Genomic DNA, 26,835 nt, shown 5'->3' with positions numbered 1-26,835 from the left:
CACTATGGTCGTGTGGTAGGTCCAGCTCTTCAAGTCACTACAGCAGCGTGGACCCTTCTCTCATGTAGCCCTTACTGGCTACGAGCATGTGGAAGCCTCAGCCGTTGATGTCATATAGGTGAGCCACTGCTTAGTGTCACCTGGATGCCATGGTTATGTACCACCCCCGTGCCCATGGTACACGTGAAACTCAGCCGTCTCTGTCACGTGAAGCTCGTGGGCTACTAAACACTGCAGATCCATGTAGAGGCAACAATGTGGCTCCTACCACACGTGGCAGACAAAGCCCTTTCAGTGACGTGGGCATTGCGCTACCGCTATTGGTCACGTGGATTCTGCGGTCACGTGGCAGGATATGGTCACGCGAGACTCAGCCCTCTTAGTCACGCGAAGATTGAGGGCTCCTGAACCCTGAACGTAACGTGGATCCCGAGGTCATGCGACCCCTTGTGGTCGTGTAGCTCGGCTTAGCCTGCTGAGTTGCCGCCATTCCATGCGGAAGACTTTAGAACTGCAGTGCGCCCCCTGGCTCAGGGGGAACTCTGTTGAGACTCGGGCTCGGATCGCAATCTCTCCACCAACTTGTATATCCTGCTGCGGTCTGCAGTGTCCGGTAAGGGGGCCGGCAGCCAGTATTAGAAGTTTAGTCAGAGAATTGGGCTTTTGGGGGCGGCCACGCGGGCGAAGACCTGAGAGGGGGCTGGGCAGACGTAGGGGGAGGGCTTCTGAATGTGGCCTGACTTTTGTCCACCGGTCAGAGCAGCCCTGTGGGTGTGTGTGACCTGATCCTAGACCCACGGGAGCTGCTGTCGGTGGAGAGTGAAGCGGCAGAGAGTGTTCTGCATCGGAGGGTGGGGGGCCGTGGAGGGGGCTGCGGGGCTTCCTGGGCTTGTATGTCGTCTCAGCAGCAGGGCTCTGGAACCCGGACGGGACCCCCTTGCCCACCCCCACACTAAAGCGTCATGCCTGCTTACCACCCCTCTATCTTCGCTGTCCGTGCAGTGTGACGGCCTCCTCTGACCATGCTGTGATTAAGGAGTCCAGAGACCTCCTAGATGCCGATGTGTATAGATGATTCCAAATCCTATCTTAATTTCTGCCACTTACTCGATTCTGTAAAGATTCTTCTTTATTCCCTCGATGTATTTTCCCCCCAGAAACATTCCAAACGTGTGCTCAAGAAAGAAGCAAAGCGGAGCCAGCCCTGATGGCCTGGTGGTTGAAGTTTGGTGCTCACCGCTTTGCTGGCCTGGTTTGGTTCGGGTTTGGAACCGTCTGTCAGTTGCCATAATGTGACGGGGACTCACATCGAAGAACTAGAACTGCTTACAAATAGGATAAACCACCACGCACGGGGGCTTTGGGGAGTTAAAAAAAAAGGAAGGTTGGCAACAGGTGTTAGCTCAGGGCGAATCTTTCCCTGCAGAAAGAAAGAAAGAAGCAAAACAGAGCTAGAGGGAGATGGAAAGGGGAGGAAGCGGCAGAGGGGGAGAGGAGGAGGAAGGGAGGGGAGAGAGAGAGAGAGTGAGTTTATTTTCAGGAATTTGATATTTCAGTAAAAGTGTCAAAGTAGCCTTGCTGTGAAGATTCAGACTTTATTTTTATACTTAATTTGAAGTTCAGGGGTTTTACAAAATACTTCTGGGAGCTGGGCAGCGATTTTTCCATGCTTAGGATTTCTAAATGGCTTAAAGCAGTTCAGCCAGACACTATTGTTTCTGGTTCCCCCCATGAGTTTCTAACCATTGCTTCTTAGACTTCTTGAAAACTCCCTCCGTTCCTTCACTTGGAAAATAATAGTGAATTGATTTAAGAAAACACTAGGTAAAATTGTGGGTGATACTCACGTTTGGCACATCACGAAAGTGGTATTGAGTAGGTAAAGTTGAGCGAATAGCAAGATTGTGCTTACATTTATGGGGGATCTGAGTACTTCTTGACAAGTATATTCAAGAGTTCAACAATTCTTCAAGGTTCAAGAATACTGTCATTTGTGATAGTGTGTAATACATGTGGCTGAAATAATACACTTTATTTTTCTCTCATTTCAGCATTTCCAAGTTTGTTCTGCAAACACCAGGGCCAAGAAAGAGCAACAACAGAAATGTACTCTACTTTACAGAAGGATAGGACAAACAGGACTGAAGGTAAATTAATTTCCACACTGTAGGAATTTTTTAGAGAATATGCTAATATGCAGTACGAATCTCCAAGGAAGGGATAGTTTGCCTAACTTACGTGGGAATGGAACATTTTTCCACGGAGCGTCTCAGGTGCTAGTGTTCTTCAGAAAATATTTTGGGAAATCCTGTCCAAACTAAATCTCTACCACTTTAAGGCCTTGTGTCGTTGTTTACTAAAAGCAATGGGATGTATGTTTATAATAATTATAATGTACTCTTCTTTTCACTAAGAAATTACTTACTGCTCTTTCATTCCTTTTATCTTATGTCATTGGCCAGTCTCTCTCTCGCTTAAATCTTGTCAGTTTTTCGTTCTTCAGAGCTAATCCCAATTTCTAAGCATGTTTCTCGTAGCCTGGTGGCAAGAATAAGTGCGTAAGTGCAAATCATTAGGAACGCTTATCTGTAGCAGCAAATATAGTGCCCCCATCTAGAAAGCAAGATACAACTTATCTATCAGGATCAGCAGACACAATGCCTCTCATTTTATACAAATACTCCACACTTTGTCAAAACAGTTTTGTTATTACTATTTAACAATTCTGGCTGCCATGTTTTGACTCTCTATTATATGTCAAGCACTGTGATAACCTCGTGGGCTGAGTTAACTCGTTTAATCTTCAGAAAAATCCTACGAGGGTTTATTTTAATTTACAAACGAGACATGAGAGTCTGGAGAGGCTGAGTTATGCCGTAGCAATAGACAATCCCCAAATCTCAGCGGCTGCTCCTCACTCCTACTGCATGTCCACGGCAGGTGCACGTCCATCACAGGATGGTGGATGTTGGGGGTCTGAGCAATTCTTATTGGAATGATTTGGAGACCCCAAACTGGCAAAGCAGCCACCATCTGGAAAACTGTCAGTCACTGTGCCCGAGGGGAAGAGGGCCCTGGGGGTCTCAAACCAGCAACCATAGGCTCTGGCCCAGAAATAACACGTCACTCCCAAGCCATTAGCCAGCACTAGTCACATACACGGCCCTGCCCAAACAAAGGGCATCAAGCGAGAAAGGCAGTTCTACCAGGTGCCTGGAACAGGGGAGAAATGGAAGCACTTGGCAGACAGCACCACTGACTACTGCATGACGGGACTGAAACTCAGAGAGACTGAGTACTTGCCTAAAATCACATAGGCAGTAAGTGACAGAGCCGGGATTTGAAGCCAGACACGTATGTTTTCAAAGTCGATGTTCTCTCTATCCTCCTTTCAACATTGTATGCTATGCCCTTAAATGACATTCATATATATTTGTAGCAGAGATTCCATGACTTAAATGCTCCAGTTCCCTCTTCCTTAATCATCTGCTATTCCAACAGTGCAACTGAACAGACATGATGGCATTGACCAAAAACAACAGCACTGCTAGGCCACACCTCTCTTCCAAACGAAAGAAGCTACTGGACTTTTGAGCGTCCGTTATATTCAAGAACAAAAATTAGAAACTAGGACCTGATGGCAGATGAAAAGACTGTTTATTGATCATTTGCTTAATAAAAACTAATCTCGTGTCTTTCCACCATTGTCAAGGAAAAATAATAAAAACAAGAGCAGAACGAAACTGCTAACTGATATGAGAGAATTCAAAAATGCTAAATGTCAGTACTTTTTTTTTGGTGAGGAAGATTGGCCCCGAGCTAACATCTGTTGCCAATCTTCCTCTTTTCACTTGAGGATGATGGTCCCTGAGCTAACCTCTGTGCCAGTGTTCCTCTGTTTTATGTGGGATGCTGCCACAGCGTGGCTTGACGAGTGGTGCTAGGTCCGCGCCTGCGATCTGAACCTGTGAACCCCTGGCCGCTGAAGCAGAGCAGGTGACCTTAACCACCATGCCACCAGGCCAGCCCCCTAAATGTCAGTACTTTAGAGACATAGGATAATAAAGAAACCTCTGGCAACAGGGGTCAAGAAAATTAGAGATAAGGCACAGATAAGCCACTTGTGGAATGAAAAAGCTGTCATGCTTGCAGTTACAGCAAAGATTCAAGAGGTAAGATGATAATATGAGAAAGATAGGCTGATACATTTAAAATTTAGATTAAATAGGTAAATCCCAGAAAAAAATATAACTTTCCATACTGGTGTAATAGAAAATCTTAATATTTTTTTTCTTTCTGCTTTTTTCTCTCCAAATCACCCCGGTACATAGTTGTACATTACAGTTGTGGGTCAGAAAATCTTAATATTATTAAAAGTATTCTTGACGAGGAATACACGAGAAGGCCAAATTATTAGCCAATCTCAACTAGTTACATAAACGCAGAAAAGTGTAAATAAATTAATAGCAAACTAAATCCAGCAATGGCTAAAACAGGTAATACTGCATGACAAAGTTGTGTTTAATCCCAAGCATGCAGCGTAGGTTTAACATTAGGAGGTCCGTAATGCAATTTAGCACGTTAGTGGAATAAAGGAAGGAGGAAAAGATGATTATCACAAAATATCCAGTAAAAACAGGTTTACCAAAAAAATCAAATCACCAATCAGGATTAAACAACAATAATAATAATTCTCGGCAATTAATAAATAGAAAGATATTTCTTTAAATTGACAAGAAGTATTAATAAAGAACAAACTACATCAAACCTCACTCTTAATCGTGAAACATTAAAAGCATTCCCTTTAAAATCAGAAAAGAGACAAAGATGACTCATGTGACCACTTCTTTTCAGCATCATCCTGCGTCTCCTAAGCAGTACAGCAAGCCAGAATACATACACGCATCTATACATCCATAAAGAAATAAGTGTAATAATAAGTGAAAATAAAGCTCTCAATACCATATGGTCATCTTCATATAAATTCAGGAGAAGCTACAGAAAATTTAAAAGTGAACATAAAGGTTAATAAGTTTGTAGGACATAAGACTAATATACACAAAATAATTGTGACAAATAGAAAAATACCATTTTCATTCTGAACGTACCATTTACGAAAGCAAAAATTAGGACATTCTGTGAAATAAACTGTGAATCGGCTCCCTTGGTAATTATTCTAACATCCATAAACTCTTACATGCTTTCCTCTTCTATAGAGGCTAGAAAGCTTAAAACATGAAAGAGAACTAGTTGGTGGGTGTGTGTCTGTGACACACACATTAACCAGAATCCCTTGCAGCTAGGGTCCCAAGTGGAATCTCGGTTGTATCAGGCATATGCACCATCCTGAGACTTGGAGGTGTAACTGAATGACGTGGGAGCCCCATATGGCTCAATGACGCGGTCAGCTATGTGTGATGGGAGAGGTCTCTGGGTTTTGTGGAGCGACCATAGCAGGCGCCTAGAATTCAGTCTCTGTCATACATGTCAAGTGGTGGGCAGGCAGCAGTGGTGTTTCAGGTCTAACAGTCCGATAGTGTGAGTGAGCTTCCCCTGGCTGTGCAACATCCAAGGGTACTTTTTCTGGCCGTCACGGGGTTTTTGTAAGCTGTATAACATATTTTACTAAGATATCTTATTTTTATAAAATAGCTAGAATGAATTCTGGCATAGGCAAGTAGAAACCGTGGTTAATAGAGAACTTGACACCGAAACTGTTTGCAAGCAAAGGGCCCTGAAGGAGGCGGGGATCTGGGATAGGTTGTGTGACCTAGTTGGATCTGAAGAGAGTAAGGATCCAGTTGACATTAGAGAATGGGGTATTGGCACTCCAGGGCACGCAGTGGTGAAAGAGTCGCAAAAATTATCACGTGTGTTCACTGGAATTGAAATGTCTTTGAAGTCAGTGTGTCAGTGGAGCAAGCAGCTGCTGTGAGGGACTCAGAGGACACTCCTTTCCCCATGGTATCGGGAAACATGTTGGTGAGGAGAGCGTCTTCACATCTGAAGCGTTCTGAAGTGGCTGACTTGTGTAGGCCACAGGTGAGGTGGGAGGTCCTGCCACTGACATGGTCACCCTCATTTCAGTGGGGATGTTGGGATCCTGGAGCCACAGGCCAAGTAGAAGCACTTAACCCCCCGCGTCAAGGTGAGTGCTCTTGACCTTATTCGACAGCACAGATGGCAGGATGGTCACACTGATTTGACCTACCGTAACATTTGAGGGTGGCTACCTGATCAACAGATCCCTTGGATCTTGAAATATCTGAACAGTCTCTAAAGTTGCAACTGACCAGTGTAAAAGTAAGTAAAATTCAAGCAAATATTTATTTACAATAAAATATAAGAACATAAAATATAAATAAATAAAACTTTACATCTGGTGACTTGAGCCATCTTGATGGCGAGTGATGGTCCCTTACTCAGTTCCCAACCTGACCCACAGCACCGTGAACGAAGGGACTACTGAAGAAATTCCCTACAATGAAGTCACAAGAAACTACAGTAAATCTTCTTCCTGGGCTTAGGCAGAGGGATCTCCAGCCATTTACCACAGTTACTGTGCACTTGCTTCAAGGACACTTGCTCCAAGCCAGAGCTCAAGAAGCTTTTCCTGGAAAGGGCCGGATCATAGATATCTGAGGCTTTGCAAGCCTGTTGGGCTCCAATGGAGCTACTCCAGTCCGCTGTGGTGGAAGAAAAGCTGCCATAGACGCAGCAAGGCTGTGTTCCAATAAAACTTTATGTATGGACAAGGACGTCTGAGTTGCAAATGATTTTCAGGTGTCAGGAAATAGTATTCTGCTTTTGACTTTTTTCAGCCATTCAAATATGTAAAAACCATTCTTAGCTTGCGGACCATCCAAAAGGAGGCTGCGGGCCAGGTTAGGCCCATGAGCCATAGTTCATCAGTCTCTGCTCGAGCCAAGCTAATGGAATCACTAGGCCCCCAAAACAGCGCTGAGTGGAAACTCAGCAAAATGAGGTGGCAGCCATTCCTAGGGTCTTCTGGCAAGCATCCCAAAAGCTGGTGCTTTTTAACACAGTGGTTGTCAGACTTGGGTGCACGCTGCAACCACATGAAGAGTTTTAAAAATGTGGTTGCCTGGGGCTGCCCCCAATTCCGCTTTGGTGGTTGTGGCTGTAGCCTGGTGCTACTGATTTTTCCCATCTCCCCAAGAGGCTTTAGTGTGTAAACAAGGTTGAGAACTACCTGAACAACTTAAATGATGAGAGTGCAAGTGTTGTACAATATTTAATTTTAAAATCTTATAATTGTGGTTTTGGAATAATAATATTCTAATAATAAATACATACAACATTCCAATAACAATCACTATGTAGCTATGCTGAAAGTATGAAATAAGAATTCCCGTGTAAGAAATGGGGAAGACTCTCTTAGGTAAGAAAAAAAAAAAGGAATTGGGACAACACAGTGGCAAGGCAGAGGCCACCAGTGTTAGGGCCAGGGAGGAAGCTCAGCCAGCGGCGAGGCCAGAGCAAGGTGTAGAGTCAAGCCAAGCCCCAGCGAGCCCAGCGCTGACTCAGCAGTGAAGCCTCCTCCGTAGGAGACAGTGAGAACCCAGGCTGAGCACGGAAGGGACGGAAGAAACTCAGCAAATGCAGTGATTTGTACTGAGGGAAGAGAAGAAACAGAGAAAGCTGCAAAAGACCTTAAGATAATATTTCCTCAGAGAGATAAAGGAGTGATGAAGGAAGAAATTATATCCATTTTATAAGAACAGAAGACTGACCAGGAAGATGGCTGCTTGAACACAAGGATCTGCTTTCACCTCCTCCTGAAAGTTCGTTAAAACAATATTAGGGGTAAGCAAATCAATACAGTGGGATATTACTCAGCAATAAAAAGGCAAGAACGTGGATGGATCTCAAAAAAAATTATGTTGAGTCAAAGCAGCCAGACACAAAGGAGTACAGGATGTATGATTCCATTTATGTGAAATCATGGAACAGGAAAAACTAATATAGAGAGACTGAAAGCAGATGAAGGTTTGCCCGGGGACAGAAGATGAAGAGGAGTTAAACTGGGCGCCTTCTGGGGTGTGGCACGTCTTCTATATCTTCATTAAGGGGGTGATTAGCCCTGATCCCTGATTTTTACGAGTAAGGAACCAGGGACCAGGAGAAGGTGGGTGAATCGTCTAAAGCGATGCAGCTTAGTAAGCAGCAAGAAGATGCTCACATCTGCTTATCAGTGATAAGTTCTTCCTGTTATGCCGCGTAAGGAGACAGTAGGAATAGTGCTTCCCTCGAGCACCTGGCAAAACCCCGACCCAGGCACAAGCATCCTCTTCTGCACGTAAAGCATAGATAGGAGAGCCAAAATACTACGCATTTCAGCCACCCATACATAGACACAGTTGATATTCTCACGTGTCCCTTTACCTTGGCTTCTTTATGTTTATATTTACACGTAGGAACATAAACATTCATTAACATCCTCTTCTGAGGAGCCATACTGTAATATACAGTTTTTACCCTGGCTTTTTTTCTTTCACGTTGTATCATGTGATGTGAGGAATATTCCGTGTTGTTTTTTGTAATCTGCCACTTAAGCTGCGACCGTTTCTTGATTAATAATGCTTCTGTTTTAAAGGTTAAAAGTTTGGAAATGGGAACTTAAGCCCCCCACTTAATCCTGCCATATGCCTGTTTTGGTGTCTGATCTTTCAATTTTGGTTCCCTTAAACAAGATGTCAGATTATTTCCTACCGGGGATGCCGTGGTTTAGCATCGCCACTTTATAACGTAGGTTACTAGCTGACACTGCGGCCTGCCCCCATACACCCATCTGTCTTCCTTCTCATAACAACAGAATGTACAACTAACACACGTTCATCCCTTACTAAACACCAGACGTTGCGCAAGGTACCTGACTTAGTAATAGCTAACTTGTTTGTAGTGCTTGTTAGGTCACAGGCATTTCTCCGGGGGTTTTCTGTGTATTTCCAAATATTAACTCAGTTAATTCTCACAATTGCCTCACGAGGTAGAAACTCTTTACTACCTTCAATTTAAGGGGGGGGGGTGAAAAAAAACTTGAGTCACTGTGAGGTCAAAGTTACTTGCCCTGGACCATGTAATTTAGCAGCAGGATCAAACCCTGGTTGATCTGACCTCAAATCCTATGCCCATAACCAATAATGTGTGGCTCTGTGTTAAGGCTGAAATGAGCACTGGGATGGGCCTCACTCAAAGTCCGGTGGGCACTGATGGGTGTGCCATCTGAGACCAAGTTGCACTGAACTGTAGCCTTCTGTCTAAGAGACCCATCGTTGCAGCTGTTCCCCTTACTGTCTCCCCTTTCTCAGACTCTGTGGGAACTGTTTCTCCAGTGTTCGCCGTGAAGGAACAGAGACAGACAAGATCTACTACATGGACACAGAGGAAGGTTTCTAGAGGCGTGCATATTGCCAGGATGAACTCAGTTCCTCAGAGGCTTTTTCCATTTGTGTTTCGTTCTCTTCCCAAGGCTCATCCTCATCTTTCTGACCTTACATCCTTCCCTTGGCCTTTTCAACTCTATATGTCAGGTACTCACGTCCCTTCTTTCCCATCTATCCCTGATTCCAAGGACAATCATTTCTACCCCTCTGTGACAATATCAGCCACTCTCCGGTCCCCTCATCCTTCTGTGCCAAAGAGCCTGTACAGCACAGCCATGTGGCTGTAGGCATATATTTAGGCAGGAAATATTTTGTATGGTAAATGTAAAAAGTGAAACGTCTGGGTCACGAAGCGTAAGAATGGCTGGTGAATAGTTTAACCATACAGTAGGAAATTAGGCTCTCAAATACTGTTAGTAGAAATGCATATTGGTGTAAATATCATCAAATATCCTTAAGAAACTATCTCTTACATTTAAAAATATGGATGCACTTCTTCTGGGAAGCTGTAGACCAGGGACTCAGATACTGGACCTGCCCTGCAGCCCAAGCTGTGCTCCACTGGGTCTTTTGGTCTCCACCACTGGGGACACTGTGTAACCCCGGTCAACCTATGGGTATTGTTCCGTTAATTGTTTTGTACTGAGAACTCTATTTTGTAATTTTAAAAAAATCAGTTCAACTATTCAAACACCAATTTTATTTTAAAAATGGATTAAAAAGCATATTAAGGCCAAGAAGCATATATAATGGTCATAAGTAATACAGGAGGATCCAGAAAATGTAGAGTCAGATCCAGTTTTGTGTGGCACTGCTTTTACGCCATGCACACACACACACTCTTCCCCTCCTCTGAGACGGTGGCTGTCCTTACTGTCTGTCACAAAGCTGAGCACTTAGAGACACGCCTGCAGGTCCAGACCTTTCTTCCTACACACACCAGACATCCAGGAAGCCATGTCTGCTGGATTCAAGGAAGGCTTCTCCTCGTTTCTGTCACCACTGTTTGCAAAAGCCTCCCTTCCTGAGATCGGAAAACCTGTAGTTTTAGCATTAGTCGACAGGGAAGTACGCAACTCTATTTCCAACTGGACGCTAACGAGAGATATTAAGTTTGCAAAAGGAAAATTCAACACATGCTGGTTTTACAAGCAGGTTATAAAACAGTTCTGCAGCCCAAATTTTTCTGGAATACATAGATGTGGGTAGAAATGGTTGAGTGGTATGCATTCTCAAAAGTGGCTTTGTTGATGATCCCAGGTCTACCTTACATACGTTCACTTAACAAATACTAATTAGACCCTTATTATATGCCAGCCGCTGCCAGCCCAAAGGGACTCGTAATCTGCAAACCCTGTGATCCAAACAGATTTCTGCATCTAGTTCAAGACAGATATTCCACTTGATCCAAGAAACCTGGGCCTATCCAAACTAGTTTCCAGTCACAAAACATCCTCCCGGTCTTACAGAAATCTGTCGGTGGGACCTGAAAGTTCACCATTAGAGGAGAACCCGTGCAGTAGCTGGAGGAACACTTAGGATGTGGAGGCAGATCAATAGGTGAGGACACAATTCCTGTCCTGCCACCTACTTGGCTGAGAAATCCTGGGAAATGTACCTAACTCCTGTGAGCCTAATATCCCTGATCTGAAAAGGGACCATGGCTACAGTGGTCATGGATTTCTGCGTGTGAGGAGGTCAGAAGAAATCTAGTGAATCTGCCCAACACGGAGCAACTGTTGGTTGCTGGTGGGCAAGTGTTGGCTTCCTTGTCACCACATCCTTTCCCTACCACAGCAGGGTGCTGTTGCCCTGTACTCAACGACATAGCAATGATGTCATGGAATTCCGAAATGACACAGGAAGTAGCCGTCTGAACACACAGGGTGTCATAAAGGATATTCATGACTATTTCCTTGTGGGAGGATCAGCTACTATATGGTAGAGCCTGAGGGAGAACCCAGGCAGGCTGGGTGACAGGCACTAGGTGCTTTATATTACTCCTGTTATCACCTTTGATTCTGGCAGAACAACTGTGAGACAGGGATTGTGCTGAGATGCAAACGTTCAGTAAGTGGATGTATGTCTGTGTGTGGGGGGGTGGGGGACGGTGGTCCCTCTCTGGCTTCTTATCACGTGCCCACTCTCCTGTGAGATTCCCAAAACAAGGCCGTGCCTGAGATTGCTCGTGTCTGAATCACCTTGATGAGGGAGGGGTCTCGCCCTGTTTAGGCACCAGACTTGGTCAGTCTGGGGATTGCTGTAGTTGTTAGCTGGCTCACTTGGACACTTTCCCCTCCGCAATGGTATTTCTGAAGTAATGTTAGTTCTCGAAAATGATTCTGACTCTTGTTATACGCCATATGTTGACCGCATGCCCTTACTCCTCCCTTTGATATTTGATTTCTTCCTTTCATTGGTGGATTTTCAGGAAAACGAGTTGGTTGCCTGGCATTGTCCAAAGGTCCCCGATAGTGTTTCTCTTGGTGGTTGTTATTGTGGTTTAGTATGATTATGAAGTCATGGCTTTTTAACATGTTGATGGGCTTCAAACCATTGTTGTATGGTTTTGAGCAGAGGAGTGAAATGACTTGCCTCATGCTCTGCTGCTGGGTTGAAAACAGACGGTGACAGAGCAAGGATGAAAGCAGAGGGACCAGTTGGTAGGTGCTATAATCCAGGAGATAGGTGTTGGTGTCTTGGCTAGGGTGGGAGTAATGGAGGTGGAGAGAAGCAGCTAGGTTCGGGATATACTTTGAGAGGGGGGCCAAGAGAATTTCCTGATCAGTTGGATGTGGAGTATGAGAGAAAGAGAACACTCCAGGGTGCTTCCAAGTTTTGGGGACTGAGCAAGTGGCATTTCTGGCTCAAATGCTCGATTCATGTCTAATTTCACTTCCAGTGCCACACAGGCAATGTCCCAAAGGTTGTGAGCAGCAGGAGGGTCCTGACAGCGAGCCACACAATGAAAGCAATGACTTATCAGAGGAGTTCATCTGAGGCTGGTCCTAATCACTACATCGTGGAGTGATCAGCAGTGAACGAACTTTTACTCATAAGTGTGCCCTCAGCCAACATGGGGAGTAATTAATGTACAAAATGTACAGCACACAAACCTAGAAAACCTTAAGTATTAGAACCCAAAAGGAAGCTGGTTTCTAACAGCCTAATTACCTGAGTAATCCTCCCTCCCCTTAAACCACTAGGATTATTATCTGCTGGTACACTGTTTGACTTGAATGTGATAAAAATAAAATACCTTTAGTTAATCTACCTACAGGAGATAGAACTGAGACTACCTTATTTCTGTAGATGCCCAGAAAAACTTCCAAATCTCTCCATATGGTGAATTACAAATGTTGGTGGGGAGTGTTTGGGTGGGAGGGGTGAACAGCAACACAAATCCTAGGAGTGAATACAGGCTGAAATATAACCAAGACACTTTACAAGCACACCTGTGGCTACAATACCCAATAAAGTAGACATCAGAGCAAAGAAATTAATAAGAGACAAACAGAGGCACTACATAATGATAAAAGGATCAATCCACCAGGGAGACATAACAACCCTAAAAGTGTATGTACCAAACAACAGAGCCTCAAAGTACACGAAGCAAACTCTGATGGAGCCAAAAGGAGAAACAGCCATGTCCATAATTATAATTGGGGCCTTCAACACCCCCCCTTATGAGCAGGTGATAGAATTACTAGAGAGCAAACCACCAAGGATATAGGAGATCTGAATAATACCATGAACTAACAGGATCTACATCGTGTAAATAGGGCACCCAACAACAGCAGACTACAATGTTTTTCCAAGTGTCTATGTAACATTTACCAAGATGGACCATCTCCTGGACCATCAAACAAATCTCAGCAAACTTAAAAAGAATTGAAACCATACAGAGTATGTTCTCTGACCATAATGGAATCAAATTAGAAACCAAGAGTAGAAAGAGAAAGGGAGAATGCCTGAACCCTCGGATATGGTAGTTGATACATCATTCCAGTTGGTCATTCAGACGCCTGTTGTAGAAGAGCTGAAGTTAGAAAGAGCTGTCTCCTGAGCCGAAAGGCATGTCAGGCTACGCAAAGAGAAAGCTCACTCTGGATATTTCAAACAGGGTGTTGTTGAGAGCTAGGCTGGAGGCTATTACATCAGTCCCACCTGACATTAAAGCTTGCACTACACCAGCAGAGGAAGTACAGCTTGCTGATTGTTAGTGGAATCAGTTTGGTGGCCGATTGGCTTTGGGAAGTGAGAGAGGTTCCCTCCCAGGTACTGGTGTGGTCGCTAGAGAGGCCTGAGAGAAGGCAAGATTCAGATACCTTTCTAGTGTATGGCTGGTGTCCCATCTAACCCATGGACGCACACGCCTCTGTTCTTTATAAACCCTGCTGCATTTTTTAAGAGATTCAACACAGTTTCCCCCTCCCGCTCCTCCTGCTCCTCCTTCTCTAACATATCTTCCCTGATAGTGCCCTCTGTCAGATAAGGCTCTCTTGTCTGCGCAGGCAGAGGAGTTTCCTTTCTGGAGTTTGTGGGATTGGTCCCTTAGGGCAGGTTGGCACCTTGCTTGCCCTACCATGGTGTTAGCTCAAGACGTAGTAGATGGTAAATGGACCACTGATGTGTCTTCAAACTTGTATTGTTGTTCCCCTTTCCAGAATACAATGATAGTGGCAGCTCACCTCGAGGAAGAAATAGAAATTGGAGTTCTTTCCGAGGTAATTTTGGCAAAAGGAACCCTCGTGATCACGGTGGATATGAACCTTGGCCTTCACACCACCAGGAGCATGATGGAAACATGGTGATGAGGGATGTCCAGGAGGACCCCCAAGTAAGATGGTAAGTGAGCAGGCAGCCTGGTTTGCATGTAGCAGCTCCTGGGACTATGCAGCTGTTTCACTCTCCATGGTGATTTCCTTCTCTCACTGGAAAACTGGAGAATACTGGGAGTGGAATAATGGTTGAGCAATCCTAATTGTAGTCCTGCTGTCAGAGAGGCAAAGGTGTATAGAAGACTTTCTTAGCATTGATGGTCACTCCCCTTCTCTGCACTTCCCCCCGCAGGACGCCCTACACTATTCGACACAAAAACAGAAGAGTGAAATGGCATAATGAAGACCACATCCAGAGGGCTGTGTGGAGAAAGAGAAAACCTTTGGAGAGAGAAGTTGGGGATAACACAAAAGATGGAACCCCAGGGAGCTGGTTCAAGATCACAGTGAGTGTCCTACAAAACTGTAGGCAATGTACAGGAGAGAAAGGAGAAAGGTCGGGGTTTCGGGGGTTGTGTTGGGCTCATGTAGAGACACTAAGTACTTTGCTGGGGACAGTTTGTAATCTGTCTTTTTTAGTACAAGGAGTTAACCTTCTTGTTTATCTAAGGGCAAATTCAAAGAAGCCATATAAAGTGAACAGGCTGACTGTAGGGAGAACAGAGGAGCCTGTCTAAAGGCAAAGATGGAAACTACTGTCACAAAGGTGGAGCAGCTCCACACTGGATGTCTCAGTTTGGCTGAAGCTGAGTGTGGAGGATCGGGGTCGAGTCTCTGGAGACATTGTCTGAGGTGCGAGCGGGGTCTGCCCTAGGGAGGATCTCCTGGAACTTTACAAAAAGAAGATCATGCCTACCACTTTAAGTTGATTGTTTGGCGGAGAGCTTTGGATAGAGAGAAAAGGAATTTAGGAAATCTATATTTGGCACAAACATAAGAAATCATGCCAGTCGTCCCTTCTTTTGAAATCCTTTGAAGCACAATAGAAGGTTGGAAAAGAACACTGCTGGGTCTGTTCTCCAGGCTTGATTCCATGTTGTCTCTCTTCTCTCCAACCCTTTTCACCCCCAGATTCCATATGGGAGAAAGTATGACAAGACATGGCTAATGAATTCAATCCAGAGCCATTGCAGTGTCCCCTTCACTCCAGTGGATGTAAGAGACAATGGCGAAGTCAGATGAGTGGGCACAGGAAAGGGGGAGAGCCCTGGCTCGGCAGGGGCCATGGCCTCTGACGCTATTGCTGTTGCCTTCAATCCCAGTAGTTCCACTACGTGAAAGACTGGGCTCGGTTCTTTGTGCAGGATGCTGGCCCTGCCTCTGCCTTGAGGGATGTGAGCTACAAGATTTGTGGCGAGGAGAACCAAAAGGTGTCTGTTGAGGGCCGTACCTGTACCCAGTCCCGGGGGAGGAGGACAGGCCAGGGGCCGGTGGTCGTCTTTGGAATTAAAGTTCATGGTGCTTACTCCACCTCGCCTTCCTGCAGATATCTATCATTGCTGATCCTTCTGCTGAACCCTACTCTGTGCAGAATAAGTTGGAACCAGAAGAAATGGAGCAGCTAAAGGTAATGCAGATTCAAGGTACATTGTATGCCCACACCCAGACCCACCTCTTCTTCCCCCAGCCCCTGATTTCCCTATCACCACCACAGCCTCAGAGCCTCTCTCTCCATCTCTCCCTGCAGCTGGCCATGAGCAAACGATATGATGTCTCCCAGCAAGCTCTTGACCTCCAAACGCTCCGCTTTGACCCAGGTATGCCTGACAGCAGTAATTCTGAGGCAGGTGAGGACAGAAAGATCTGCCTGGGAGGGAGACTTAGGGATGGTGACGTGGAGAGGGGTTGGTGCTGGCCCTGGACCCATCTCCACCTTCTCATTCTCTCTTCTTGGCTTTCTGAAGACTTGGTGGACCATGATATTGATATAATCCTGAATCGAAGAAGCTGCATGGCTGCCACCCTGCAGATCATCGAAACGAATTTCCCCAAGGTGAGGCCTTAGGCCTAGCGCTGATATTATGATAGGGGGTGGAACAGATGGGATGGAGGACAGACTTGTCTCCCAGGCCCCAGATGTCACCATCACTCTAACTCTTCTTCCTCAAAAGCTGTTGTCCTTGAACTTGTGCAACAACAAACTGTACCAGCTGGATGGCCTGTCTGACATTATACAGAAGGCCCCGACAATCAAGATCCTGAACCTCTCCAAAAATGAGGTGGGAAGAGGGAGCCAACCAAAGTTGGTTGAGAGTGGGTGGTGGTGCTCATCACAGTGATGACAGGAGGCAGGTGAAGGTGCCTGTGGGAGAGGGTGGGGGCTGGGTGCGCAGGGGCCCAGATGTCTGTCTTTCCTTGGGACTCCTTTTCCAGTTTCCTCCCCATGTTCCTCAGCTGAATTCCGCGTGGGAGGTGGGCAAGATGAAAGGGCTGAAACTTGAAGAGCTGTGGCTGGAAGGAAACCCCTTGTGTGACACCTTTCGAGACCAGTCCACCTACATAAGGTCGGTGTGAACCCATGTCACCCTTCTTGGGGACTTTCACGCACGGGAGCCTGAACGACCCCTGACAATGCCGCTCTGCAGAGGTGGTGGGCCTGGTCCTCTGGGAGGACCACAGGCCCTGCCATCTCTTTTCTGTGTCCCTCATCTGTGCTTAGAGGGCTCCTTTCCTTCCTCTGACCAGCTCACCTCTTCAGGTGCTCTGGGCTCTGTTTCCAGAGTCTGCACCTGGCTTGCTCTAGCATGCTCTCCCAAGAGTGTGTTCCAGGCGGCAGGGCTCCTCCTACTTGCCAGGACCAGGACTCACCAGCCTTGAGCCAGATGCTGGTGACCTGGACTGCGAAGGGCCCTCTGGACCAAGGTCTCATGCTGAGACAGGGCTTCTTGCTTATGAGCCAATAGGGAGATTCCCTCTCCTGCCCTGAGAAGGATCCTTTTTCCCTTAGTTCAAATGGGTCTCCCCTCCGATCCCAGGTTGCCATAGGATCTTTCCTACCCCATGCTGAGGTCCAAGGCCCCGGGTTGCTGTCTTCATGACATCTGTTCTTCTGGCACAATGCCAAGAGCTGGGCACTCCTTGGGAGAAAGCTGGGTTCCCTGAGTCAAGTGGCCAGAAGTGGGTCACCGCCACTGAGAGGGCTTCCTGAGGCACGAGTGAAAGGCAGAGGGCAGAGGTGGCTGAGGAGACAGAAGGAAAGGCCTCTCGGGGGCACTGCCCCTCCCTCCATCCACATGTCACATCATCCTGCCTGGTCCTTCCTTGAAGAACTGGGGGTCACCCAAGAAGGCTGTGATTCCTCAGACAAGGACTTGACTAAGACAGGCACAGGTGCACAGGGGCCATCAGGAGAGAAGGTGGTGATCATAAGAGGGGGCCATAGGCCTGCACCCCATGGTGAGCTGGGACCTGACCCTTTACTCCTTCTGGGGAAGGCCTCCTGCCCCCGTGGCTCCTCCATTTCCCATTCCCAGCTCAGACTGAGCTCACACAAGTGGCAAAGTGTCAACCAGCATCCAGTGGGTCCCCGGCCCAACAAGTGCATGTTTTCCACTCCTACCTCGGGTCCAGGGCCAGCCAGGGCAGATGAAGGAAAGGGCTGCAGCAGGGGAGCCATCACCCCTTTCTTCTCTCTTCTTCCCTGATCCCCACCACCAGGGCAGAGCTTCTTTCTATTCCCTTTGCTTTGCTTTCTCTCTCTCCTTTGTCTCTACTCCCCTGTGTCTCTCTCATCTCTCTCTCCTACCTTCACTCCCTCTCTGTTCTCATCCCCTCCCCTACCCTCCCTGCCTCCTGAGCCTGGCCTCACTCACTTCCTTGCCTCAGCATCATGGGCCATCCCTGGAGGTGTCCTGGTCCCGGCAGAATGCTGGACACCCAGTGAGGTAGCAGAGCCCTGCGCTCCCACCCCATTCCCTCTCCTCTCTGCAGCCTTTGGTGGGGTCTTGGAGGAAGGAAGGGGGGCAGGGAGGGGAAGGAAGCCCTGGACCTGGGCTCCAAATGCTATATTGTGCATGGGGAGGACTGAGAGCAGTGTAGGTGAGAGCCACCCAGGGGGAAGGAGAAGGAGGGAGGGAAGCCAGGAGGAAGGGAAAGCAGGAGGGAGGGAATACGAATGTGAAGGTGTGGAGTGAGATCTAGAGACTGCGCCTTTCAGACAGTCCATATGACAGATGCTCAGTGCTCAGCGGGGAAGTGGCCCCAATAGCCTTGAAATCAGAGGCTGAGTTGGGCAAAGGGGGCTTCTGGACGGGCAGAAGACACTGGGCTGTGTTTATGGTATCAGTATTTTAAATCAAAGGAAGTGCTGCAGCCCCGAACTATCAACCACTTCTTTCTATTTTCAGTTTTGGACAGTGCCATCAAGGAATATTTCCCCAAGCTGTTACGCCTGGTAAGTGCCTACATTTGTGATTGTCTCTCACTCACATTGATGGCCTCCACATCTGCCCCCAAGCCCTTTGGGGCTCGCCTAGGTTATATGTTTGCATGAGACCTTTATCCATTTTAAGGGACAGGGACTCCTGAGAAAGACATGGATATATTTGGTGGGAAAATGCCCATGCTAACGCCCACACACACAAAAAGTTGCGTTTAATAGTAGAGACTTCCAAGACCTCATGATGAAGACGCCCACTGTAGTCTTGCCCATGGATTTTCCAGGGCCCTTTCACACCTGACCTCTGACCCTCACCCTCTCCTGGGCCCATCCTTTTCCCTGATCATCTAGGGCCACCTCCCTGGTCTGCACTGCTGACTTCCTCTTCCCTTCTCCAGGATGGCCAGGAGTTACCCACGCCGATTGTCGTTGACGTTGACACCTGCTACTTAAAGCCTGGCAAGGTGAGCAAGAAGGATCAACAACATTGTGGTATCACAAGGGAGGCTTTATCAGCTACATGATCTCAAAGTCTTTTGATTCCAGGAAAGCTGTAAAGGATCTGAGACACTGAAAAATCTAGTCATGCAATTCTTGCAGCAGTAAGTACTCCCGGGAGCACAGGAATGGGGAAGGCTGGGACAGGCCAGGCCACCCAAGCACAGATCTGCTTGTGGGAGTTTTTGAGTCTTATTTGACGTCTACACCACGGAGACAGATTGTCTTCATTGCTCCCCCACAGGTATTACTTCATCTATGACTATGGAGACCGACAGGGTCTTCTTGGTGCTTACCACGACGAGGCCTACTTCTCTCTGAGCATTCCCTTCAACCCCGAGGACCCAGCTCCGTGAGTATCACAGCTCAGACTCTGTTCCTGGGCCCTGTGGCTCCCCAGCAGACACAGGCCAGCTCCTGGAAATACCCACACTGGACAGATCACCACCTCCTGCTCCTCCTTCTCTCCTAGAAGCAGCTTGTGCGAGTACGTCAAGGATAATAGGAACATAAAGAAGCTCAAGGACCCCTGTGCGTGTGGGAAGATTGGGCAGGGAAAGGGGGCGTGGAGGGGTCAGTCAAGGCCCAGGGTGTGGCAGTCCCTGACCTTCACTCTCATCCCCCCACAGACCTGCGGGTTCAGCTGCTGAAACATACAAAACATGACATCGTCCGCTCCCTCTGTGTGTTGCCCAGAACTCAGCATGAATTCAGCTCCTTCTTGGTAGAAACCTGGCTCCAAACGGTGAGCACCTGCTTCCTCCCTCAGGCTGGCCCAGAAAGCCGCAGGTGGGTAGGAGGTTTAGGTGGTGACTGAGCCCCTGGGCTCTTCCCTTTCAGGAAAGGGTGCTGTGCATCTCTCTCAACGGGGTGTTCAGTGAAGGTGAGTGTATGTGGAGTCCCCACCCCAGATGCCCCACTGCTCCTTCCCCCCGGCTGGGCTCCCTCTCAGAACTCTCCCAGCTTCCCTGGTCCCTTCCCCTCTCTTCCTACTCCAGTAATCTGTGTTCTTCAGTCCCCACTCTGCCTCCAAACCGTCCTGGTCTGACCTGTGTCCATGCCTGTCTGCCCCGCACAGCTCAGGCACAGGGACACAGGCTGTGGAGTTTTGATGTCTCTCATCCCAGATCCTGGCTCTGTGAACTGTGGCCGGTTCCTTAACCTCCGGGTTTCCTCATTTGGAAAATGGGGCTAATAATACCCACCTCTTGGGTCGCTGTGAAAAATGAATTGACTAAGCCTGTAAAGTGGTTGTCACAGAGCCCGACACATAATAGGGTCCCTGGACTGGGAGCAGATTGCTCCTATTGTGGCCCGCTCCACTCCCAACACCCTGACTCCCAGTGAACAACTGTCCCCTTCAGCATGACTATCAAGTCAGACCCTGACTAGGTAATGCCGTGTGAGCATGTAAAGCATGTGCGACTCTTCGGGGGTATTTTTGTTTGTCGTTTGTTTTTAAAGGGGTAGGAAAGTCTCAGAGTTCTATTCATGCCTTCACACGAACCTTCATCATTGTCCCTGTCAGCAATTCCAGGTGAGTACTGTGTTGTGAGTGGGAACACCCAGCCCAGCCTGGGCTCAGTGGGTGGGAATGTGGTGGTGTTGACCTCGGGGTTTTCTCAGTATTGTGGAAAGCCACCAGTTAGATCCGAGGAGCAGCCTAGCCTAGTGGGTAAGAGCATGGGGTCTGGAGTCGGAACACTGGGTTCTCTTCATGGCCCCAACACTCACTAGCTGTGTGACCTTGGTTAAGTCACATGACTTCCTTGTGACTCAGTGTCTCCCTCTGAACATGGAGATTAGACTGTCCGCCCCTTGGGCTGTTGTACAGGGTAAATGCAAGTGCAAAATTGTCCCTGGGTTGCAGGTAAAGTACAAATGTAGTGAAGCTGGTAGACAGTCTCTCCAAAGGTGAGCTCTGTGAGAAGGGTGGAGGTACGAGCCAAGGAATCTAGGGGGCAGGCACAGTATAGGGCTCTGGAAGGAATCTGGTTGCTGAGTGGCCGTGGGAGCAGGCTCATTTCCGGGGTTGTGGGGTTGTCCACTCATCAGTTGTCCGGGGGCCCATTTTTCCTCCAGTCTGTGCATCGTGAATGACCAGCTGTTTGTGAGGGACGCCACCCCCGACGAGACTCAGAGAGCGTTCTTCATGCCAATTCCCACACCCACCTCCAGCTCCGTGCCCATCGTCTCCCAGGAGCAGCAGGAAATGGTGCAGGCTTTCTCCACCCAGTCTGGGATGGACCTCGAGTGGTCTCAGAAGTGAGTGCTGGGTGTGCATGGGAATAGGGGCGAGTTGGGACAGCCGGGGGGTGAATCAGGAAAACTTGCCAGCAATTTGGAAAAATAACTTTTTGGATATTTTCCTTCCCAAAACAAATTGGGTCCATGAAAATGGTATAATCCCACTATATATGTAAAGGATTTTAAAATTAGTGTAATGCTTAACGACATTATATTGTACATAGAAAATCTGAAAGAATCCACCAAAAGACTACTGATAAACAAGTTCAGCAAGGTTGCAGGATACAAGAGCAATATACAGAACTCATTTGTATTTCTATGTACTTGCAAAGAACAATGCAAAAATGAAATTAAAAAAGAAGCCCATTTACAATAGCATCAAAATAGCAAAATACTTAGAAACAAATGTAGCAAAAGAAGCACATATCTTATACTCTGAAATCTGTAAAACATTGTTGGAATATATTAAATAAGCCATAAACACACAGAAAGACACCCCGTTTTCATGGGTTGGAAGACTTGATATTGTTAAGACGGCAGTAATACCCAGAGCAATCTACAGATTCAATGCAATACCTATCAAAATCCTTCCATGCAAAAATCGACAAGCCTATCCTAAACGTCATATGAAAGTGCACCATAACAATCTTGAGAGAGAAGCACAAAGTTAGGGGACTCACACTTCCTGATTTCAAAACTTGCTACAAAGATACAGTAGTCAAGACTGAGTGGTACTGGCATGTGGACAGCACATGAATCAGTGGAATGGAATTGAGAGTCTACAAATAAACCCTCACGTTTATGGTCAATTGATTATCAACCAGAGTGCCGAAAACTTCCGATGGAGAAAAAGTAGCCTCTTCCACAAATGGTGCTGGGACAACTGGAAATCCGCACGCAAAACAACAAATTTTGACCCTTGACTCACACCCTATGCAAACACATACAGAAAATGGATCAAAGGTCTAAAAGTAAGAACTAAAACTGTAAAAACTTGGAAGAAAACATAGGTGTAAGTCTTCATGAGTTAGGCAACCATTTCTTATATATGACACCAAAAGTACAAGCAACCAAAGAAAAAATAGATAAATTGGACTTCATCAAAATTAAAAGCTTTTGCGCATCAATGGACACTATCAAAAAAGAAAATCCCACCAACAGAATGGGAGGAAATATTTGCAAATCACGTATCTCACAAGAATATATGAAGAACCCTTACAGCTCAACAATAAAAAGACAAACCACCAAATTCTAAAAATGGAGAATATCTGGATAGACATTTCTCCAAAAAGATATATGAATGGTCAGTGAGCACATGAAAAACTTCTTAACGTCGTTAGTCATTAAGGAAATGCAAATTAATACCACAGTGAAGAATCCTAAAATTTATATGAAACAACAAAGACCCCGAAGAGCCAAAGCAGTCCTGACAAAAAAGAACAAAGGTGGAAGTGTCACACTCCCTGATTTCAAAATATACTACAAAGCCATGGTAACTAAAACAGTATGGTAAGACCTGAAACCATGAAAATTCTACAAGAGAACACAGGCGGTACACTCTTTGACATCAGTGTTAGCAGCACATTTTCAAGTACCGTGTCTGACTGGGCAAGGGAAACAAAAGAAAAAATAAACAAATGGGACTACATCAAACTAAGGAGCTTCTACACAGCAAAGGAAACCATCAACAAGATGAAAACACACCGTAACAATTGGGAGAAGACATTGGCAACCATATACCTGATAAGGGGTTAATATCCAGAATATACAGAGAACTCATACTTCTCAACACGAGAAGATCCAACAGCACAATTAAACGATGAGCAAAAGATCTGAACAGACATTTCTCCAAACAAGATATAAAGATCGCCAACAGGAACACGAAAAGATGTTCAACATCACTAACTATCAGGGAAATGCAAATCAAAACTACAATGAGATACCACCTCACTCCCGTCAGAATGGCTATAATTAATAAGATAGGAAACAATAAGTGTTGGGGAGGATGTGGAGAGAAGGGAACTCTCATACACTGCTGGTGGAGTGCAAACTGGTGCAGCCACTATGGAAAACACTATGGAGTATCCTCAAAAACTTAACAATAGATCTACCATAAGATCCAGCTATTCCACTGCTGGGTATTTACCCAAAGAACATGAAAACATGAATGCATAAAGACATGTGCACCCTGTGTTCTTCGCAGCATTATTCACAATAGCCAAGCCTTGGAAGCAACCTAGGTGCCCATCAAGGGACGAATGGATAAAGAAGGTGTGGTCTAGATATGCAATGGAGTACTACTCAGCTATAAGAAATGATGAAATCCGGCCATTTGTGACAACATGGATGGACCTTGAGGGTATTATGCTAAGTGAAATAAATCAGAGGGAGAAAGGCAAATACCTTATGATCTCACTCGTAAGTAGAAGATAAAAACGACAAACACACACGTACAAACAGAGATTGGATTGGTGGTTACCTGGGGTCGGGGAGGGAGGGCGAAAGGGTGACTAGGCACATGTGTGTGGTGGTGAATCGTAGTCTTTGGGTGGTGAACATGATGGAACCTACACAGAAGTCAAAATACATAACAATGTACACCTGAAACATATATGGTGCTATAAACCAGTGTTACCACAATTAAAAAAGTAAATAAATAAAATAAATTCGAAAAAAAACCAAACCAGAATGAATTACCACTTCACACTCACTAGGATGGCTTTCATCAATAAAACGAATGATAGCAAGTGTTGGTGAGGATGTGGAGAAAGTGGAATTCTCGTGTATTACTGGTGGGAATGTAAAATGGTGCAGTAGTTGGGGAAAACATTTTGGCAGTTCCTCAAAAGGTTAAACATGGAGTTCCCATGTGACCCAGTAGTCCCACTCCTAAGTATCTACCAGGAGAAATGAGGTCATACGTTCACTCTAAAACTTGTACAGGGATGTTCACAGTAGCATTATTCATAACAGCCACAAAGTGGAAACAGCCCGAAAGTCCTTCAGCTGGTGAATGGATAAATAAATCTGGTACATCCATATAGTAGAGTATTATTCAGTCATAAAAAAGAACACAGTTCTGATATATGCCATGACATCGATGAGCCTTGAAACCATGCTAAGTGAAAGGAGCCAGTCACAAAAAGTCGCATATTGTACGATTCCATTTATATGAAATGTCCAAGACAGGCAAATCCACAGAGCCCAAAAGCAGACGAGTGGTTACCGGGGTCTGTGGTAAGGGGAGGAATAGTGAGTGATCTCTAATGGTTAAGGAGTTTCTTTTTGAGATGATAAGATTATTTGGGAACTAGATAGTAGTGATGGTTGCACAATCTTGTGAATATACTAAAAGGCACGGAATTGTACACTTTAAAATGGCATGTGCATTATATCTCAATAAAAAAGGATTAGAAACTTGTATTTCTAAAATTTTCATTTGTTATTTTCTTGAACATCTTTATCAATATATATTAAACTCCCTCGTTCTTTTGCACAGCTCTGTTTTTCAGTTTTGAATGCTAGTGATAGACATTTGGGTTTTCCCTGGGTCTTTCTTCATCATTACTCATAGTGCTCGTTCTGGTACATGCGTCCCAGCAAAAACGTGGCATAGATTTAGCGGTGGCACTGCATGGTCAGCGTGTCTGTACTGCGATACTAATGGAGATCACCTGTTCTTCTCCCATTCCAGGTGCCTTCAGGACAATGAGTGGAACTACACCAGAGCTGGTCAGGCCTTCACTACGCTCAAGGTGAGGTCTGGGAATCAAGTGGGTTAAAGCTGGATGTTTCTGGGCCTTCAGGAAGGCCAGGATGGTGGAGCCCAGTGGCCTGGGAATGAAACTCAGGGAGCTGGCCCTTCTGACATCCTGACTCCTTCCCTCCAGACAGGGGGCAAGATCCCAGAGGAGGCCTTCAAACAAATCCCCTGAAAGGAGCCCTTGGATCGCGTCTTTGCCTTCATCCACGTCATCTTTGTTTCTCTTTTCTGCAGCCTACGGCCATGCCCATGCCTGGGGTGGGAGGCCTGGCTGACTGAGAAGGCAAAGTTAACTTGTAGGCCGGGTAACATAACAACCTGAAGGGTCAGTTGTTCTGTGTATTTTCCCCACTCACGATTGCTGTTTATTTGCATAATAAAGAGTGACGTTGCACGTTGTATGCTGTGTGTCCTGGATCGCTCTTGCCCTGCCCCAACCGTGAGCCAATGGGTCCAGGACTGAAAGGCCCTGCCCTCTCCTCCTGCCCCCCATTCACCCTGGCAGTCCCTAGCAGACACATCAGGCTTGAGTCCATAGGTAGTTTGTCAGTAAATCCTGTGAGAAGGGACACACGCTGCTTCCAGAGATTGGCCTTTGCAGGCAGTGTGAATCAGTCAGTTGCTCTGCCTGAAGGCCCGCAGAAACAAGCATGTGACCTGGCACAAAGGGGCTTCACAGAGGATGCCTTCTGCCTGGTGAGGGCTGTGGAAGGAAGGAAGCTGAGGACTCACATATTTGACTTATTCCCCATCATTTGAATGTTTTCGAAGACCACACCACGAACAATTTTATGGTTTGCACACAGGGGAATGGGAAATGGGCCTTTTCACACCTCTCACCATGCTTCCATTTGTCTTCTCATCCAGGCACTGTACCGCCCCCTCCCCCTTCCTCAAGGTGGCCTGTGGGAGGGATGTCACTTTAGCACCTGAGAGGGAGGGAGAGCCAGCCTGTCTGCCCAGTGCCTTTCTCAGGGAGCTGACACCAGGTGCTCCAGGTCCATGTGTCTGAGGAGGTTCAGTCCTTCATTCTCAGTTCCAAACAACAATAGCACATGATCTCACGTTCTGGTCAGTTCTGTGCGACCTTTCTCATTGACTAGCAATTAGTAGTTCAGAATTGCAGGCAAGAGTTGAAAGAGACACTTACACAATTCATTTTCCACACTTCCGTGACGTTTGCACTTTAGACGACAAGCAGGCATAACTTTTGAAATGAAAATAACAGCAATAACAAATTTCAACTTAGAATCTTATAAATGATGACATAGGTGAGGTACCACCTGTTTACAAATTATGCCTCTATTTTTGGGTCTCGCGTACTACCGGTATTTCCAACCACTTGCCACTTTTCCATTCTTTACGTATATTTACATGAAGGATCCATACATTGGCGCGTGCATGTCTTAAAAATATGAACTAAGGGGATAATGGCCATTACATAAGGAATAATTCCATGTTATTCTGTGTGGTGCCTCAGTGATCAACGTCTAGTCTCGGCCTTCTCACCTAGAGTACAGAGACCACAGTGCACACTTCTCAGCCGCAGCCTGAGGAATAGAGGCAGTCTCACACGTTAGCAAACAGTCGCACTGTCTGGCTCAACTCAGGCTCTCCGAGCTGTCTGAGTTCCCTCATGGGCAGGGGCATTGGAAACCATTGCATGGCCCGTCTACTTCGTCTCTTTACATCCTCAGGCTTCCACATCCTCGGACTCCTTCCCTAGCCACCTCAGATGCCACAGTCTTCCAGTTACTCATT

At 46.4% G+C, this 26,835-nt stretch overlaps 1 protein-coding gene across 1 annotated transcript; it reads left to right on the top strand.

Moving 5' to 3' along the window:
• The first annotated feature begins 474 nt into the window (after nucleotides 1–474).
• LOC138922011 (nuclear RNA export factor 2-like) lies at nucleotides 475–25,473 on the top strand. The gene is made up of 22 exons (XM_070258693.1): nucleotides 475–613; nucleotides 2,052–2,147; nucleotides 14,075–14,255; nucleotides 14,481–14,634; nucleotides 15,260–15,343; nucleotides 15,454–15,558; nucleotides 15,675–15,755; nucleotides 15,876–15,945; nucleotides 16,093–16,181; nucleotides 16,300–16,407; nucleotides 16,583–16,692; nucleotides 18,545–18,581; nucleotides 18,965–19,030; nucleotides 19,113–19,168; nucleotides 19,309–19,416; nucleotides 19,537–19,595; nucleotides 19,694–19,809; nucleotides 19,905–19,947; nucleotides 20,529–20,601; nucleotides 21,147–21,329; nucleotides 25,006–25,066; nucleotides 25,202–25,473. Exons 2-22 carry the CDS (start codon nucleotides 2,105–2,107, stop codon nucleotides 25,244–25,246), a joined length of 1,872 nt encoding a protein of 623 aa, XP_070114794.1. The 5' UTR covers nucleotides 475–613; nucleotides 2,052–2,104; the 3' UTR covers nucleotides 25,247–25,473.
• Nucleotides 25,474–26,835: the final 1,362 nt, after the last annotated feature.

The sequence above is a fragment of the Equus caballus genome, chromosome X (assembly GCF_041296265.1).
Source record: "Equus caballus isolate H_3958 breed thoroughbred chromosome X, TB-T2T, whole genome shotgun sequence".
Lineage (NCBI taxonomy): Eukaryota > Metazoa > Chordata > Mammalia > Perissodactyla > Equidae > Equus > Equus caballus.
The sequence above is the reverse complement of the archived record's forward strand: the minus strand, read 5'-3'. Positions and strand labels throughout refer to the sequence as shown.